This window comes from Bombyx mandarina, chromosome 07 (genome assembly GCF_030267445.1).
Source record: "Bombyx mandarina strain Sakado chromosome 07, ASM3026744v2".
In the NCBI taxonomy this organism is placed as follows: Eukaryota; Metazoa; Arthropoda; class Insecta; order Lepidoptera; family Bombycidae; genus Bombyx; species Bombyx mandarina.
The window spans coordinates 8,249,175-8,270,191 of record NC_143214.1 but is presented as its reverse complement, the minus strand read 5'-3'; the positions used below and the strand labels follow the sequence as shown (position 1 = coordinate 8,270,191).

The 21,017-nt window shown below is 38.5% G+C and overlaps 1 protein-coding gene across 2 annotated transcripts in view; it reads right to left on the bottom strand.

Moving 5' to 3' along the window:
• Positions 1-20,953, bottom strand: part of shg (DE-cadherin) — a 269,970-nt gene extending 249,017 nt beyond the window's left edge. Inside the window, exon 1 of one of the 2 annotated variants that reach the window (XM_089728683.1) lies at positions 20,384-20,953. In XM_089728683.1, the coding sequence (XP_089584809.1) occupies positions 20,384-20,468 (85 nt within the window). In that variant the 5' untranslated portion in view covers positions 20,469-20,953. The remainder of the gene's footprint in view (positions 1-20,383) is intronic. The other variant, XM_028184482.2, reaches the window with a different exon arrangement.
• Between the last annotated feature and the right edge of the window lie 64 nt (positions 20,954-21,017).

The window sequence follows — 21,017 nt, the reverse complement described above, 5'->3', positions numbered from 1 at the left end:
AATTTAGTGGCACAAACTTGAACACCGACAATTTAAATGTTTCGAATTACAATTAGTTGTAAACTATTATGTAAATATTTCACGATGAACTAACAATTGTGTAATAACAATAAATTCGAGATTTTTTTAATTTGCGTAATATCTTTTTTTTCTATCTATTCTAGTGTACTCGAGGGCTTTGCTCCCCTGATCGCTCGCACGAAACCTCAGCCTAAAGGTACGTACAAGCAAATTAGTAAATCTGCGCCCTATGTTACGAGCCCACAGACACTTCCGAACTACTGGTTTACTGGAATTACTGGTGGTAGGACCTCTTGTGAGTCCGCACGGGTAGGTACCACCGCCCTGCCTATTTCTGCCGTGAAGCAGTAATGCGTTTCGGTTTGAAGGGTGGGGCAGCCGTTGTAACTATACTGAGACCTTACAACTTATATCTCAAGGTGGGTGGCGCATTTACGTTGTAGATGTCTATGGGCTCCAGTAACCACTTAACAACAGGTGGGCTGTGAGCTCGTCCACCCATCTAAGCAATAAAAAATAAAATAAAAAAACATGGTTGTTATGTATTCATAAGCACGATTTATTATAGTTCTGTTCCTTTTAGTTTTATAACGTCTAGTCTCAACGTAGACGCAATAAAAGTGTATAAATAGGTGATATTAGGTCCCTGCGGCAGGTGGAGATTGACTGGAGATTTTCTATCCAAGTGACTCTTGGTTTTATTGGCATTTTTTTATGTGAAACTGTATATTCGTTCTGAGCATGTGCGAGTATCAGAAATATAAATTACATTTTAACTGTGGGTAGTTTTAATAAATTTTATTGTCTATAACTTCTATAGTATTCGCATAAAGGTTTCTTTTCATCATAAAGTTCATGAAGATAGCGGATTTCTTTTTAGCCCTACCTAAGCTGGTAGCCTTGAGAGGCTATGCCAGAGTAACGTAACGAGTAGGTGAACTCACGGGGCTTTAACCTGTGGATGTTGCTGACACTAGCCCTAGCCAAAGCACTACTTCGCAGAATCTAGCACCGGACTGGAAACGCGACCTACTGAAAGATCCGGCGAGAAACTCAGTAGACTATCGCGTAATAACTGTCAATGCGTAGCCGGTACGGGGTAGGTAGTACCGCCTTGTCTATTGCTGCCGTGAATCAGTTATGCTTTTCAGATTGTTTTCTGTATTTGCCTGCCTATTCTAGTAGCCTCGAGGGGTTATACCAGATTCACCGAACGTGCAGGCGAGGGGTTCAGCCTGCCGAATTTGCTAACAATAGTCCTAGCAAGGGCAGTGCTGCGCTGAACAGAATAGAAAGCAGTTGACGTCGCCCAAAACACGTTATTTCGGATCCTCCCGATCCACTAACGGTGCTTTTAGGTACCTCAAGCACCGGTCCTCATTCTCGTCGAACCCGTCGCTTGCGACGAAGGGCTCGACGAGTAAATTAACCTACAGACACAGCCCACTAAATTTTTCGCCGGATCTTCTCAGTGGGTCGCGTTTCCGATCCGGCGGTAGATTCTGTGAAGCACGGCTCTTGCTAGGGTTCGCGTTAGCAACGTCGTCAGGTTTGAGCCCCGTGAGATCACCTACTAGTTAAGGTTACGCTGAAATAACCTCTCAAGGTTATCAGCTTAGGTAGGAAAAAAAGAAAGGTGCGCTGAATCTACTACCGGATCGGAATCACTCACGTACGCCCGCACCATAATGGTGGTGATGTCATTTAAGATTACATTCCGCATTAATACACTATCAATCATGAACCACATATCTTTTAATTTACTCATCCTTTCAATACAATTTTTGATCAAAATAAGCGAGCCTTCCCTATTGTGCAGATACATTGAAAAACTCTAGAATAAATAAAATTCAGAGCTTTGTTCTGAATAGGCCATGCAAAAAAACGTAACAATAAAAAACGGCTTCGTTCAGGTACAAGGAATATTTTTTGCCTTGATACCGGAGCAGGTGTCCCAAAACAAGCCAGGATTGGTCGAAAGTTTTCAAGGACTCCCGGCCCAAAGTTGACGTGGAATAACTTTTAATGATAATGCATGATTCGATTGTTTCTATAGAACTTGTTCTATGTGTCTTGTGATTAGATTTATGGTGGTTTTTTTTTTAATTCTTGGTAACGGACTTGAGACTCCTATGCGTAATAGTGGTCTTCTTACTTATTTTCGTTTAATTTTTTTTTAAAACGATTAGAGCCTTTTTTACTGGTGGTAGGACCTCTTGTGAGTCCGCTCGGGTAGGTACCACCACCTCGCCTATTTCTGCCATGAAGCAGTAATGCGTTTCGGCTTGAAGGGTGGGGCAGCCGTTGTAACTATACTGAGACCTTAGAACTGATATCTCAAGGTGAGTGGCGCATTTACGTTGTAGATGTCTATGGGCTTCAGTAACCACTTAATACCAGGTGGGCTGTGAGCTCGTCCACCCATCTAACAATAAAAAAAACCTGCATTCGACACCACAAGCCAGCTTATTAAACCAAGATAAGAACAGTTAGGTTTCGGTTTGCAAGGTCCCAACGCTTTGACTTAAATCTTTATCCTACACATCTGCCAGTAGGCTCGAGGGGCTATTCTGGGTTCAGTGTAGTTGGTTGGCCAGCGCACAGACTTTAAGTAGTCTATACTTCTATACTAATATTATAAAGAGGACAGATTTGTTTGTTTGTTTGTTTCGAATAGGCTCCGAAACTACTGGACCGATTTGAAAAATTATTTTTCCATTAGAAGCCGACATTGTCCCTGATGAACATAGGCTACTTTATTTTATTTTATTTTTATTTTTATTTTTTGGTTTCATGTGTGTTTTAATGTTTCCGAAGCGAAGCGAGGGCGGATCGCTAGTCTAAGATAATTTGCTAACATCTGCCCTAGCAAGTGAAGTGCTCCACTAAAAGTACCGGATCGGAATCGCGACCCACTGAGAAGATGCGGCAAAAAACTTTTAGGTTTGACGAGCTCTGATGTAACCGTAACATGTGGTGGGTTCATCTATCTCTTATATCCAACACAGATATTACGTTTATGGTAACTTATATTTGAACTAACCATAGTCACTTAATTTTAAGTTGTCGTTTGCAAATTTGCCTCGTCTTTAAAAGGGAGAAATTTACTTACACTTTACTTACTTACTTACACTTCACTGGTGGCAGGACCTCTTGTGAGTCCGCACGGGTAGGTACCACCAACCCGCCTATTTCTGCCGTGAAGCAGTAATGCGTTTCGGTTTGAAGGGTGGGGCAGCCGTTGTGACTATACTGAGACCTTAGAACTTATATCTCAAGGTGGTTGGCGCATTTACGTTGTAGATGTCTATGGGGTCTAGTAACCACTTAACACCAGGTGGGCTGTGAGCTCGTCCACCCGTCTAAGCAATAAAAAAAATAAAAAAATTACAGTCCTTATAAGTATGTAGGTATATTGCAGTCATAAGGCTTCGCCTGACTGTAACGTTATAAAGGCCAAGAGTTGGCACGCCGCAGCTCAATAGACTTCGATTCATCATCACAAGGGTTCGGGCAACGACTTGCGAAATGAACTCACCTTCACCACTATTGAGCCGGCTCAATTTCGAAGAATAACACCTCATTGTTGCTTTATTTCGTCTGATCGTGCTTAGAGGTTGTATTCGAAGGCGGTTCTCGATCGTTTCGTGTGCAAAAAACTCAGGTCAGCGTTTGTTAGTGGGTATCGAAATACGAAATGAACTAGTTCGAAACGTTCTAGCTGATTTTGCATCCTCAAAAGGGAAATATACTTCGTTTCTTGCTTACACATCGTAACGCGTGGATACGTTCTGTGAGATTTTCATTAAAAAAAATCGTCAGCAAGAAATGGTACAATACGTACAAAACTATGTCTTACAGAATGCAGAACGCCTCTTCTTATTGGGCAGTGGATGCTTCAAAGTTGTTAAGACGCCTCAAAACTTCGGGAGCACTTTAATAGAATTCCAGAGGAAACTCCAGTGGACTGCCACAACCTCGGATACTTTGTGATCTATAAGCTAAAATAAGTTGGAAGTAAAATAGAACTAAAATTTTCATGCCTCAGAAAATTACCTTTACCTTATACTCGTAATTAAGATTAAAGCAACTGTCAAACGGACCTACTATTTGAAAGAAAAAACAACTACATACAAGTAATAGTGAAACCTTAAATAAGGTATTAGCCAACAATTAGAAACACGTAATTATGCAAATTGTTTGGAGACAAATCAAAATTAACCGAAGAATGTAAATTGTTTATTCAGATTGATGTATGTTTTGCATTAACGTTCAAATCAGAGTATTTTAAGTTAGTAATAGCACATTCAATGAATTTTTTTATTTTATTTTTATTTCATAGATAGGTGGACGAGCTCACAGCCCACTTGGTGTTAAGTGGTTACCGGAGCCCATAGACATCTACAACGTGAATGCCACCTACCTTTGAGATATGAGTTCTAAGTTTCCTTTTTCACAGTACAACGGCTGCCCCACCCTTCAAACCGTAACGCATTACTGCTTCACGGCTTTAATAGGCAGGCTGGTGGATCTACCCGTGCGGACTCACAATACGTGATACCACCAATAATAACACAAATTATATTTTTTGCAAGTTTGAATTCTATAAAAGGTAGAAGGCACCAGACCTCGAGGGCAGGCATCTAGAGGTCGACCAAAGAATAGACAGTGCGGGCGATCTATGATGACATAGCCGAATAAAGAGAGGCTACAAGACAAGGATCTTAATTAGCCCATTTTCAGTTTTGCCACGTTTTTATTGAGGCACAGAGTGTTTTATATATACGAATGATTAATTTGCAAATTTAGAACAGTTTATCGTATCGTCGTAGCAACTTAGAGAGAGAAGTTTAATAGAAACAAGTAAATATCAATAAATAAACAATAAATATTTACTAACAATCACGCCACGTTAACTGGTCCCGTGATAAGTTCGTAAAGAACTTGTGTTACAGGTACCAGATAACGGAAATAAATGTAAGATTTTTATTATACACATACATATATTTAATATATACATCCATAACCCTGGAAAAGACATTTATATTTATCATACAAATATCTTCCCTTGGCGGGATTCGAACCCGCGACCCCCTTGTGTAGTGACCATGTCACTTACCACTACACTAGACGGCCATTAAAATTAATGAAAAATTAATGAAATAGTAAATCAATGAAAATTAAACAATTCTACAAATGGTTGTATTACGTACAATATACATACATACATAAAGTATGTACATATGTACCTACCGAAACATTGGCGGGATGTCAGTTTATAATAATTGAATCTGTATCTGACACAGAAATAATGAAAACGTAGAGATCAAAGGCAATAAAGACATTAAACTAACACAGAATTACAGTAAATTATTACAAATACAATTTCAACAGTAACAATTTTTTATTTTTTATTGCCTACGTATGTGGACGAGCTCACAGCCCACCTGGTGTTAAGTGGTTACCGGAACCCATAGACATCTACAACGTAAATGCGCCACACACCTTGAGATATAAGTTCTAAGGTCTCAGTATAGTTACGACGGCTGCCCCACCCTTCAAACCGAAACGCATTACTGCTTCACGGCAGAAAATAGGTGGGGTGGTGGTACCTACCCGTGCGGACTTACAAGAGTAAATTTGAATTAAAAGCGTTAAAGCTTAAACTAGCTTTAAATAAGCTAGTAAATAACATATAAACGAAAACAATATTGTTTACGAACAGGGATGTCAAAAACAGGAAAACTTGTCGTTGCGCAGCGGGTAGGGATGTCTGGACGGTTGGCAACCTTATGGTGATATTTCTCTTCCATTATATGTTACATTTTCACGGAGAACATGTGTCATACACGAGTGAACGCGTGTCGAAATAAAAAACCGACCCCCAAATAAACGAGTCGACAATTTAGCGCCATATGTTGGTTTAATCGTGGATATCATTCACTGAACCAATTAAGGAGACATTAGATTTGGTCGTCACAACGTAATGACTGTTTACGACAGACTTCCAGCCTCCGCGTAATGTACATCAATAATTACAGAAGTTTCAAGAGTGATTGATAATTTAGTACGAACTGTTTTGGGATGTCTCTGACGTTCTCAAGAAAACACGAAGATTAATTGTGCTTGATTACATCAGAAACATTAAAAGTATAACGTAATGTTTTCGTCAAGTCACGGCTTCTGTTTTTTTTTCTCATTACAGTTGTTTAAGTATATTTTGTCCACAGTAACAACGGGAAGCTATAAAAAACAAAATAGCGAAGCGGAACGCGCGTAATAGACACTTGATCCTCGGGGATATTTAGGTGAAAGCCGGTGGAATCAAATGCTATTGTATTATAAAAACCTCGTCAGCATACCTCGGTACTCGAGAAGGGTCATGGATTTTTTGTTACGAGATCGCAATTAATAAAGAATCACATTAAGTTGGTGGCAGGACCTCTTGTAAGTCCGCACGGGTAGGTACCACCGCCCCGCCTATTTCTGCCGTGAAGCGTTTCGGTTTGAAGGACGGGGCAGCCGTTGTAACTATACTGAAACCTTAGAACTTATATCTTTTTTTTTTTTTTTTATAGCTTAGCTGTGTGGACGAGCTCACAGTCCACCTGATGTTAAGTGGTTACTGGAGCCCATAGACATCTACAACGTAAATGCGCCACACACCTTGAGATATAGTTCTAAGGTCTCAATATATCTCAAGGTGTGTGGCACATCTAAGCAATAAAAAAAAAACAAATGTAAAATGACCTCTTTGATTAAACATTACATATTTTGAATACTAAAAAGCCTATATAATTAAATCACTATGTAGAAAGTACGTTTCGATGGTATCCGCTCTTCATAATGTCAAACCATTTAAGCAACGATTTTTTGTAAAGTTAATAAGTAGCTACCTACTAATGCGTTTCGGTTCGATGGGTGGGGTAGCCGTTGTAACTATACTGAGACCTTAGAACTCATATCTCAAGGTGCGTGGCGCATTTACGTTGTAGATGTCTATGGGCTCCAGTAACCACTTAACACCAGGTGGGCGGTGAGCTCGTCCATCCATCTAAGCAATAATAAAAAAAACACCCTTCTTTTTAAAAGATAGTTTGGAAAGAGTACGAGCACTCCGTAAACATTGAGTTTCTCGCCGGATCTTCTCAGTGGGTCGCGTTTCCGATCCGGTGGTAGATTCTGCGAAGCACGGCTCTTGCTAGGGTTCGTGTTAGCAACGTCATCAGGTTTGAGCCCCGTGAGCTCACCTACTAGTTAAGGCTACGCTGATATAGCCTCTCAAGGCTCTCAGCTTAGGTAGGAAAAAAAAGGAATGTCATATAGATTTTTTGTAAGAAATACGATCTGCGTACTTAGTGCGAGTTTTTTAACGTTCTCGATAACGTAAAAGTTAACTCAAATTTGTACGCAGTTGGAACAGCGCCCCTAGCGGCAAACGTAGGTAAACGTTCCAATTCCATACTAATTTGAGTTAACTTTTACGCTATCGAGAACGTTAAAAAACTCGCACTAAGCACACTGGTATCTTAGGGAAGGGCTTTGTCAATCATTAAAAATTAGTAAGTGATTTAGCAAAATAGAATCGACATTTCAATAAGCAGCCCCTTTAAATGAGATGAGCATTTAAATAATTCTGATTAATTAGAACGTCTTTATTAATATAAAATTTTCATAATTAATAAAATCAAAGCAGAAACGCCTAGGCGGTATGAAACAAAAATATTTCCGCCATTCGGTACTTCACCCGACTTGAGGCGGATATCAAAAGATGAAGTATTTTATATCAATTTGCGCATTCGTGCAAAGTATATTTAAGTAGCCGGTCCCTTCCCGGCTTTAGCTTTTTAATGGTACCATTTATGGAGACGGGAATAAAACGTTCGTGTAAAGGAAGACGAATGAAGAATTCGCATGATGAAACACATCGTGAACTGAATAAGCAGATTATCTTATATAATTCGCATACAATAGTTGCAATAGTACCGACACAGCCCACTGAGTTTCTCGACGGATCTTTTCAGTGGGTCGCGTTTCCGATCCGGTGGTAGATTCTGCGAAGCACGGCTCTTGCAAGGGTTCATGTTAGCAACGTCGTCAGGTTTGAGCCCCATGAGCTCACCTACTAGTTAAGGTTACGCTGAAATAGCCTCTCAAGGCTATCAGTTTAGGTAGAAAAAAAAAGAAAGCAATAGTACCTTTTATTTATTTATTGCTTAGATGGGTGGACGAGCTCACAGCCCACCTGGTGTTAAGTGGTTACTGGAGCTCATAGACATTTACGACGTAAATGCGTCACCCACCTGGAGATATCAGTTCTAAAGTCTCAAGTATAGTTATAACGGCTGCCCCGCCCTTCAAACCGAAACGCATTACTTCTTCACGGCAAAAATAGGCAGGGTGGTGGTACCTACCCGCGCGGACTCACAAGAGGGCCTACCATCAGTAAAAGTATCTCATAGTTAGATACAGTTAAATTTGTTAATTCAAGATTCATATGACTGCAAAGATTTTAAAAAAACGTAAAAGTAATGATTCATCTAAATTCGAAGGCAGAATATCTCTGTTGTACACAGACGGACACTGATTGGCCATTGTGGCGGTCAACAATAAGCAATCATCAGAGTCTACTGCTAATGGTGGCAGTTTCACGCGAAAAACTCTTTATTTCACAGCTCGTTACGGTACTACACGTCACTCGATCGTAATGGCTATGAAAATACAACAAGCCTTGTAATTAAAATACTTGTAAACTTGTATGTAAATAAGGTCGTCGTGGCCTAAAGAATAATACGTCCGGTGCATTCGTGTTGAGCGATGCACCGGTGTTCGATTCTCAGGCGGGTACCAATTTTTCTAATGAAATACGTACTCAACAAATGTTCAAGATTGACTTCCACGGTGAAGGAATAATAACATCGTGTAATAAAAATCAAACCCGCAAAATTATAATATGCGTAATTACTGGTGGTAGGAGCTCTTGTGAGTTCGCGCGGGTGGGTACCACCACCCTGCCTATTTCTGCCGTGAAGCAGTAATGCGTTTCGGTTTTGAAGGGCGGGGCAACCGTTGTAACTATACTGAGGTCTAAGAACTTATATCTCAAGGTGGGTGGCGCAGTTACGTTGTAGATGTCTATGGGCTCAAGTAGCCACTTAACACCAGGTGGGCTGTGAGCTCGTCCACCCATCTAAGCATTAAAAATAAAAAAAGATTACGACATTATTTTATCTCCGGGATCGCTATCAAACCGTTGGCCTATCGCTATCAATTACTTTAAAAAGCCGTTTCCGTTCATCCTTACCGTCTATTGTGGAAATGAAAAGGCATCGGAAGTCATCGATGCCAGTTCACTTCAACGTCAGACCGTGTTCAAATTGAAATTCCGTATCTTCTATTTGTCCAGGTTTACAATGCAGTTTTCCGAGTTGATCCATTCTCCCGCAAAGACCGTACTGTTTTATTGGCATTCAATTCATACGGAGACGGCTCTTTATTAACCTCTAACTTTGTACGTTGCAAAAACCAATTTAATTACAGGTTCGTCCTAAACAGAGACACGTCCGAAATTTTTCTTGATTGTTACGACTCTATTTATTTAATATTAGAAGTTTATTTTGGTGATTTCGGTCCCTTGGAACGTGACCGTTGTAAATAATGGCCAATTTCGGTCGTTTTGAGGGGAGACAGAGCAGATTGCTCTCAGGAATCAATTAAAATTCTGTCACTGAAGGCAATCGAGCCGTTTTACGGTTTTATTTTGGAATCGGGTAATGTTTATTCGTATTGTGGGAAACGACACCCCGGGGGCACATATCCGATGTTCCTTTAATAGGGCTACCATTGTATTTGAAGCGTTTAATTACGATTGTTTACTAGAGGAAATATGTTGCTACCTAATAATGGATTAGTTTGGCATCCACAAAATGATTTCGTGGGTATTCATTAAAAGAATTGAGACAAGAGATGATAAAAAATATAATTTGCGCAGTTACTATATTAAGTATAACTGATACATAATCTTCGTAGATTCATACACATTGAAGTCTTATGAATGGTAGAATTCACATTTTGGGCTTTAGTAACTACTCAACACCATTGAGGGCAGAGAACTCGTTCATCCCTCTATGCAACAAAAAAAAACCCATCATACATACATACCTCAAACAGATTCTTTGTCCGGATATTTTTTTATTACCTGCGCTAGATACTAAAGTTCTGTACTATGAACGAATAACTTCTTCCCTCCCAAGTTCATTTACCATAATAGACTAAACACTCACATTTGGCCTCTCACGTGGCTTCAACGCTGACAGCCCTATCATTAAACAAGCCCCCCACAAGAAATCCTGAATCAATTGTGCCCATGTCGCATTTAAATCTAATTTTATCGGATGCAATAAGACATATTCTGTCCCATCGACATAATCCTTCTTTGGCTTCCTTAATATCGGCCCTCGGAAGATTTGTAAGCAACTACAGTACCCTTGAGGCGCATTTCGACAATGTTCCTCTAATAAGTATCTATTGTGCTCTCCCACTAGCTTAATTACGGGATGTCTTTGAACTCAGCTATCGTTTCAAAACTCGAACAAAAGACCTGGTAATAATATAAGAAATTGGATTGTTGGATTGTTAAATCTCTTTTCTAAGTCACGCGATATGTTGGATACAATAATTACGATTGTATGACATAAAAAGCAGGCAACATAATGCGACTAGTGCCTTATCTTGTTTCATGGATTTCACCGGAGTACTCCGGACAAAGGCTGCTTCAAACCGGACGTCCTAGACTTCTATCTATGAAGGAAGTCTATATTTAGCAGTTTAATATAATAAATTTGAAGTCTAATTAACGACGTATAATTTATAACTTACTAGCTGACCCGGCAGATTTCGTAGTGCCTCAATCGATAAATAAAATACCTTTTTGTATAAAATAAACTTGAAACAAACAAAAGGAATCCGTCCGACGGGGGACACATCAAAGGGAAAACAAAATTGTTATGTTTTATTTAATTCCGAGCATTTTCATATTTATCTACATGTTAAGCCTTCTCTGGACTTCCACAAATAATTCAAGACCAAAATTAGCCAAATCGGTCCAGCCGTTCTCGAGTTTTAGCGAGACTAACGAATAGCAATTCATTTTTATATATATAGAAGAAGAAGATAGAAGATTTGTGAATACAGTTTTAATTGTTTGTAAAGTCATTATAGTGTCGTCCTTTTAGAGTTCGAAAATGAATAGACGTAGATGCAATAATACGGCTTTAAACGTTGTAGCAGTTAAAAGTGCGGCTCCACTATTTCTTCTCACTATCTAGTGCCAAGAGACAGCAAGATTAACTGTGACATTACAGCGCGCAATACATAAATGCTTTAGGACATTTTAATTTGTTTCCTCTTCGCGAATTTATGAGTGGAATTTTATACGTACAAGTCTTTGTTTTTATCTTATTTTCTACGAGCAAACGGTTAGCCAGAATGCAAAGCATAAAATACAGTTTCGTATATCGTTAACAAAGCTTTAGCACTCGTAAAAATATTTCACACCAGAGGAAAAAAATTGAGATTATTTCAATACGTGCGAACCCAAGAGTTTTTATATAAATTTCAAAAGCGTCTTTGCAATTTAATAAAGTATCTGACTCGACACCGTCATTCTCCTGTCTAAATTTCAATAGTGGGTTTATTGAACAGTCGGAATTTTGTGAATTTTCCGGATGTCTTCACCAAATTTTTCTTTCCTTGAAACTTTAATCGATCTACGAAGAACATTTACGAAATAATTAGAAAAATCAGCGTATTCAAATATACCGCTTACCAACGAACTGGATTAAGAGTAATTTAGCATGGATTACTAATTTAAGACGCTATCTGAATAAACTATTGGATCTATTGGTCATTGGATTGGCATAAATTTGATGCGAAACTTAATAATACTAACATGCCTGTTCCTCTAAGTCAGGTCTGTCCAAACTTGACTTTGCGGACTAATTAAATTGACTAAAAAAACTGGAGGGCTGCAGAAAATGATAAATTCAAAAATAAAATACTTTCCGGGAATTCTCCCAATAACAGTTAAAGATAGCTTCACTTATGCTTCACTTTTAAATGACGTCATCATGGAAATGGAATGTTATAAGAATAAAGATAAATTATACCCAATATTGATTATATTTTGACAAATAATTCTAGCCGAGCTATTTATATCCAAAACTATTTTCTGATTAAAACAAGCGTCGCGGGCCTTATGAAAACAAGCCGCAGGCCGCATGCCTAGTCAGGCCTGCTCTAAGTGATGCTATTTAAACTTTATTTCACAAGACAGGCAGTCTTATCCACCTGGTGTTTCATCAGAACGCGAATACCGCCTCCCTTTTTGAGACATGAGGTCGAAGTGAAGCATGAGGTGAAGCAGTAATTCGTTTCGGTGTGAAGGGCGGAGCAGCCGTTTTAACTATACTGAGACCTTAGAACTGATATCTCAAGGTGAATGACGGCATTTACGTTGTAGATGTCTATGGCCTTCGGTAACCACTCAACACCAGGTGGCCAGTGAGCTCGTCCACCCATCTAAGCAATAAAAAAAAGGTCTCAATTTATACAGTGGCTGTTCCACTATTGAAATTAAGACGATTGATATCTTGCCACCGAAGTTGACAAAATGGCGTGCAGCATTGCAACATACACTGCCGCCAGTGGTTTTTTTTTAGGAAAGTAATCAGTAAGAAAGAAAGGTGGTGGCCAGGACCCTTAAATATGAGGACTGCGACTTGACGATGAGGAGCCCAAAGAAAGGCGGTACCAACAAAGACTTTCAGCTGTAAAACAGATATTTTTCCGTTATACAATGGTTTATGCTTTTTGTATTCAAGTTTAACAATATTTGCTATGTGTATGTGCATTACTATAATTCTCATGTTGTATTTGTTATTTTAGCTGTTCTACACACACTCATTACTTTTAATTATCATTCTCATAATCCTCTCGCAGGTCTGCTGAAAGAGATTTCTTAAAGAAATAAGCAGTGCCTTTGTACATAATTTTCCTATTACTCTGTACTATGTCTTCTTTTCTGTGTGTACATAAATAAATAAAATAAATAAATAAGATTGAAATTAATAAATATTCGAGTGTAAATAATGTTTATACAAGACGTTTCCATGGTGAGGCCTAAAACATATCGAGTATAGTGTTAATACGGGATTCATGCGCCAAGAACCTTCAACTGCGCTATCTAAATACGTAACCTGTATGAGAAAGCAATGTATCTACTTAAAGAGTAGAACACAGGATTTCCATTAGATACCTACTTATCTTGACGGCGGCTGCTGACATCGGCATGATCGAATTACTCCGGAACCTCCAGCTAAACGTGGTTGTCATAACGAGAGTACCCTTGTTTTGAAAGCATATTAAATTCCAAGTCCTTCTAGGAATCGTCATGTTATTATCTTTGTGATACGCCAATGAATCGAGTTTTATTTGCAAATTCAATTCGTATTTTTACTGTCGCCAGACTTCGAATAGTGCGCACCCATTTAGTTGGAGCTTACTTAGTCATGAGTTCTGGTTTGCTGGGAGAAACATTTAGGACCCAATACATTTGAGACTTCAATCTTTAAGTTTCGAAGTGGGTGGCGGAATCGCGATGCGTTATCTACGGGAATTGGTAATCACATGTCAGTGTCAATACAATATTATTACATTTACCTTATTAAATAGCTCAGAAACTTATTGGTGGCTATAGCCCAATCCAGTGACGAATCTACTGATACTGAAAGATTTCCACCGCTCCATTGTCACTCACACAAAGTTATAAAAATAATGCTAATACAATAATTATGTGGCCAGTATACAACAGATTCTGATATACCTGAATCAATAACTTTGATAAAAACTTTTTTTGCAATGCTTTCCCTATCGAGTAGATTAGAATACCAGGTACCCACTTCAAACAATATAATAACGTCGGTTCTCCAAACCAATCAAAATTTGAAAACAGGCTTAATTGCCGCAATTTAAGCCAACAAAATTCTAAATCATTCGATCATGGAAGCGATCTTCGCGTGACCGTTATCACGTAACTTGACGGTGTTATGCACAATCGGGACGATCCGGTTCCTTATCAACGAATCGATAACAATTCGATTTTTTATCGTTATCGATTTTAATTCAACTTAAAGGCGTGAACCAGGGTGAAATAAAGTCCAGTTTTGGCCGCACCCTTCGACTGATTATCGTCGCCATTGGTAGAAGAATTGTTTGTATCGATACATTATCAGCATCTTTACTTACACCATAGTTATTTTACAGTCATATGCAGTATTGACTTTAGATATATTTGAACGACCGATAATTCGTGTGCGTACAATAGTCATTTAATTACTTATATTCTTTGAAATGTATCGACATCTTGAACGATGTATCGAATTTTAACGAATAATAATGGATTTTTCTAGACTGTTCGATTGTCGATTCTTATACAATACCGTTCGTTATTTATAATGTAATAGAAGTTGTTTGTTTTAAAGATAACACTTTTATGATCATAATTTTTACTTAAATAATTCCTTTTAAATTCGTTTATTGATTGTTCTTTATCGTTTATGCACAACGGCTATATTGTGTTCGATATCATGGATCTCTGGCGACATGAACATTAGTAACGTAATGTAGTTGCTATCCAAAACGGTTAGCTCGGATAGCCGCCTGCATACCAACGGTAACGGTCGGTAAATTGTTGACTAGTGACGTCATCGTGCAAACATGTGGAAACCGAGTCACGCGCGGTCGACCACTCAAAAACTTGCCTATACACCGACACCTCACTTCTCCCCTATTCGTATCCGTCCATGCGTGCGCGGTCATGTATGAATAACATTATGGAAAGATCGGGTTACTTTAAATTTTGTGACTGAGGTGAGCGCAAGGAGCATAAATTAAGGCTAATGAATGACTTATTGTTTGAGCGACAGGAAATTATTATTGGGCCGGTCGAGTTGCATGAGCTCGAGTGAGCTAGTATCTCAGACGACCATTAACGTGGTCTAATTTGTTAAGTAATTTGATGTAACCGCATTCTAAGGCCAACTAGTTAATTGAGTCGATTTTCGTTTCATTTATTATTATTTCAAAACATGTTATTTTTAAGAACATTATTTCCCATATTGACTGATATTCTTATATGTCTATCATATGAATACGATATTGAATCACCATTTATATTTTTTAGGAAGAAGGGATCTGAGTTTTTAGTTTTATTTTTTTATCATTGAAGGATTACCAGTGGCCCGGAGGCTTTTTCTGTTTCACCAGAACAGGTGGGCGAGCAAAGGCTCAGCCAGGAGGGATGGGATTTGCTAACAGCTGCCCGAGCGCCTCCGAAGGAGACCTAACAACTCAAGAGCAGCTGCTTCGCGAATGAATCTACTACCGGATCGGAATCGCGACCCGCTGAGAAGATCCGGCGAGAAACTCAGCGAGCTGATGCATGGGTTAGGTTGCACGTCGAACTCTTTGTCGAGTTCGACGAGTACGATTACCGGGGTCCCTAACCCTGCTCCTAGTGTTCGAGCTGAGGGGGTCTAATGCAAAGGTTATTGAATCTGATGGATCCGTAAGGACGTGTCTAGGGCGTTGACGGTGACTGGCTCCAGCGTGATCAGGACTCGGGGAGTGAATCTGAGTTATATACGTGTGTATATTGTATATATCATACAATTTCCGTTTCAACGCGTAAAAGTATTATTTGTAAGAAAATATCAACAGCTGTGCCTAGCACGCAAAATGAGAATTAAAAATATGTAAAAATCCATTTCTACATAACATAACCTTTACAATTGAAGTGGCTAAATCCAAAATTTTTGTTTTTTGGTAAACACCAAAAATATAATTGAAGAATTGTTGTTGTTCAGTTTCGATTTTAATACTTTAAGCCTTAAAGCGCATACTTCAAAATCTCTTAAAATACTTTAAAACTTGAAGTATGCGCTTGATTTAAAAGTCCGCCTCTTTCAGTGTACTTTGTCCCAAGATTAAAATTTAAATTAAATTTTTAATTTTATAAACCGATAGAATAAATTTTTATAAGTCGTTCAAACGTTATACTGGTGGTAGGACGTCTTGTGAGTTTTTTTTTTTATTGCTTAGATGAGTGGACGAGCTCACAGCCCACCTGGTGTTAAGTGGTTACTGGAACCCATAGACATCTACAACGTAAATGCGCCACCCACCTTGAGATATAAGTTCTAAGGTTTCAATTATAGTTACAACGGCTGCCCCACCCTTCAAACCGAACTCACAAGAGGTCCCACCAACAGTAGTAGTACCTCCGGGCGGGTAGGTACCACCACCCTGCCTATTTCTGCCGTGAAGTAGTAATGCGTTTCGGTCTGAAAAGTGGGACAGCCACTGTAAAAACTGAGACCTTAGAACTCATGTCTCAAAGTAGGTGGTGGCATTTACGTTGTAGAAGTCTATGGGCTTCGGTAAGCAACAAAAAAAGTGTAAAACTCATTTTCTTAAAAAAATTAGTTAAGCTACTTCAATTCTAAAGGTGCAAATTATTTTGGATAACAAAAATCGTATCGTCCTTAATACGAGTAGCACAAGCTGACAATCATGCATGTATTGTGTTCGAAAATTAATTAACTATTTCAGCTTTATACAAGCAATTGCGTTCGAAAGAAGTTAACGTAACAAAAGCGCCATACAAGAAACGACTTTGTTACTTCGTTATAGAGTTTCATTTAATAAGAAAATTTTCAGCGAATACGTTGAATGAAATACGTTTATTTTATAGAATACGGTTCGTTGTTAGTTAGAAAACTGAAAGAAGGTCAAAACTTGAGTATGACTGAGGTGTTGTTCTCCTCGGAGTTTGTAGCTAATGTGTTTTCAACTTCGAACGACCCGACCTAAAACTTATGATGAATATTTTCTTTGTTTTTAAATTAGCTAAGAAATTGTATCTAATTTAATATGACATTAAGTATTTTAGGGAAGTTATGGAAGTCCTGGGTTGGTGATGTATTTAAATATTTTATTTAAATGATTTTTGGAACGAAGGTCCTTATGGGACGATGCGGATACCCTAACCGGAAAAAACGTCCGTAACGTAAGATTTTTATTAGTAATCCACACAGTGTACGACTTAACTTTGTAATAACGTACAAAAAATAACATTTTTTTTTTATCATTCATTGACCACGATCTCAGACCGTTCGTTTGCGCGCAATACACTAACTCTTATGCAAACAACCGTGAATGAAGTGTACCACAATAAGTTCGCACGTTACCGAATGACCGCGGGTTGTTGCGAAACCTCCAGTTTTATTTTCTTTATACCTCGAATACAACTTAATTATTTTTATAATAAAGAACTTCGTTCGTATCCGGTGTCCCACGACACCACACATCTTTTTATATTATTATTATTATTTGGTATAAAATAATATTGAGCTTGTATTTTACTACCTTATTTACGATTCAAGGTGGCTATAAGCTCAGCGTCATACGTGGAAGGGTTCGACATGTAACTTAACCCACACTCAATGGGTTTCTCGCCGGATCTTCTCAGTGGGTCGCGATTCCGATGGTAGATTCAGCGAACCACTTCTCTTGCTCGGAGAGATTTTAGCAGTGTCTCAGGATGAACCCCGTGAGCATGGCTACGGACAGTAGGTAGAAAAAAAAAACAATGCTAAGAAGTAACCAAAGGCCAAAGATACTACAATTTGAATCCTCCCGCCACTTTCAACTTGAAGTCAAAATTATATGCAATGTTTATTATAAATTACATTATTATTATTCTTACTACTCGTACATATATTGATGACTCAGATTTTTAATTATACAAATTTGTCAGTGACTGTCACAAGAATGTCTTACATATAAAGTAATCGTTAGATTTCTATATTCTTTGTTTTCATTAAGAATTTTAATGAAGAGTTCTTTTATTATTATAATCACCGTTTTATTAACAAATTTTTAAATAATGTTTTCTTTGATAGTGATTTGACTAATGAACATTAATATGATTTCAATAATTCCTCTTTGAGTACAATGAGTACTTTCAGTACAAATACAATATTAACGTTTGTCATTTGTTATTTGGGAGATTACTCGTAGAGTTTTTAACAATGAAGTTGTTATTTCAATTTTATTGTTACGCACCGGAGCAGATATGAAGTGTTATAAATTAAAACCTCTGCTTGTCTAGCGTCTTCCGTGCACGAAATTTTAGGATTTTTTGTTCCATTATTTTTCTCACTTGTTTGAGGTTATGTTACTTGAAATTGTGGATACCGAAGTGTAGGATCGATTATTCGTCTTACGCAAGTTTCTGGGTCGGGAATTTTGTAAAGTATTTAAGTGGGCAAGTGACAGTGTACTTGGGTCAGATGATTGATGACATTTGGGTCATAAGTTATTAAGACGCGTCAAATAGTTAAATTTTCTATTACTTCAATGTTTCATAAAAGAATTACAGTTGCGCCTATTTACGTGAAAAGAGATGCTATACAATTTTTTTTTATGAATAAAACTCTGATTTGATTGACAGCTCCTTTCTCAACGGTAATGTTAGTTCACGTGCCGTCTTATGGAATGTTTTGTAGTGTGAAGACTTGTAAAAATGTGATTGAAACTTTTGCTTTTACGATATCGGCTCACATCAAGCGTATTTCTCTCGATTAGCAGTAATGGTGTTTTGGTTTAAAGGGTGGGTCAGCCGTTGTTCTGTAAAACGGAGATTTACGTTGTTAATGTCTATGGACTTCGGTTACCTGACACCAAGTGCAATAAACGCAAAAGCAATTATAGGTATCCTACATATATTGTTCATTCCTAGCTCAGGTAGGTCTCGGTTCGCAGTAAATACCGCCACTGACCTCGAGCCATTTTTTTTCCTACCTATGCTGATAGCTTTGAGAGGCTATTTCAGCTAACGTGTAGGTGAGCTCACGGGGCTCAAACCGGGAGTGTTGCTAACACTGGCCCTAGCAAGAGCAGTGCAGAATCTACCACCGGATCGGAAACGCGACCCACTGACATGATCCGGCGAGAAACAGTGAGCTGTGTCTATGGGTTAATTTACTCGTCGAGCCCTTCGTCGCAAGCGACGGGTTTGATAAGGACGGTGACAGGTGCTTGGGGTACCTAAAAGCACCGCTAATGGATCGGGGGATCCGTAATGACGTGTTTAGGGCCTTGACACATGAGTTCTAAGTGTCAGTTTTATAGTACAAAGGCTGCCCCACCCTTTAAACTCAAACGCGTTACATCTTAACGGCAGAAATAGGCAGGGTCGTGTTACCTACCCGTGCGGGTCAAAACTCACAACACGCCATACCACCAGTAATTACGCGAATTATAATTTTTTTTCGCTTTTCATTTTTATTACACGATGTCGTTCCTTCACCGTAGAAAAAAACGTATTGGATAAAAACGCAGGCATATTCATATCGCTTGGTACGAATGCACCGGGTGTCTTACTTAACCTTTAATCCACGACGACTTAGATGTTCCAGTCATCAGTTAACATCCGCCTATATCCCATATATCTAGGTACTATCCAATTTTTATTATCACTTCTGGTTGAAAAGTGATATTTTTTATTTAGTTTTACTATCCTGATAAATTTGTCAATCCCAATTATAATAAAAGCGAATCAGAACTAATCCGATTTTTAGGTCTTCAGGGAACTTTTGACAGATAGATAGACCATAGAATAAAAATGGGACATCTATCTCATGTCTTATAGTCGAAGCTTATTGGGTTCAGAAACCTCCGAACACCAGGTGGCCATGAGAAATTTCCGTCTAGGTAGGTACAAATCCCAAACAAAAAAAAATCTCATATTTAAATACTTTAAGTTCTGTGAAATGGTCTGTTTTTACGCGGTGTTTTTTCTCTTAATTTTTATTCACTAGTAGTACATTTACTTAGTACATTTAGAGTAATATTATTTTATTAATATCTGATAGCGTGTTATCAGTATTGACTCACATTACGAAGCTAAAGATATCGCAATGGTAGGATTGCTTGAGAACTTAGTCATTCAATTTACAGAGAAACCGGTATAACAGGAAACCAACACTTATTTTTCTGTAAGAAATTTTGAATCCGCTTTTGTTCCGGTCTTAAAACAGCCTGTTTTTTTTTGGCTATTAATATTGAATTAAAAGATACTTTAAACGAAAAAATCACGTAGTTGAGTCTGTACATGATATTAACAAAGAATATTTAATTTTCGAAAGTAAGTTGTAACAAAGACCACGGAACAAAGATCAATGTGCCAACGTGGGCCGTAATATCGGCACAAGAGCAGGTAAAATAGCAGTTATTTTTTTACCTTTTGTATACTGTGCGGCCGTCACCGTCAGAGAGTACAGCAGTAGAGCTGTAAGCAAGCCCATCTCACTCTTGCGCGTGTGCATGTTTCTTACAATTAATAATTTCTATCACGTCACTATAGCAAAAACTTGTCACCAACTCTGAAGACGCTCTCACAGAGTCTCGTAATCACACTATACACGCACACTATCACAGAACTCAAACGCACATCCATTTGAAAAAATGTTCGTTTATCCGATAAGGTAGGTAACCAACCAACTCGCTCGTGGGACGAAGTACCTATGCAGGTAAACGAGTAAGCCTATTAAGTTTCAAGTGACTTAAAACTATTCGTTTCTCAATGTTTTACATGAATTAAACACTAATAGATGCGAAGGAAACGGTAGTTCTGCCCAATTTTATGTTTGAAAACTTCATATTATTTCGTAGAATAATTTCGAAGTTCAGAGCGAGATCGGGCGTGACGCGAGACACGACCACCCGTCGCATCGTTCGCGGCAGACTGATGTGAAGTGAGCGAACAATCAACAAGTTGCAAAGCGTGTTTCGGCGGGCCGTTGTATCAGACGCTTGGAGCATGCGCCATCCGTTTCTGTGTTCACACTCGACTAGCACAATGTTGACACGACGCT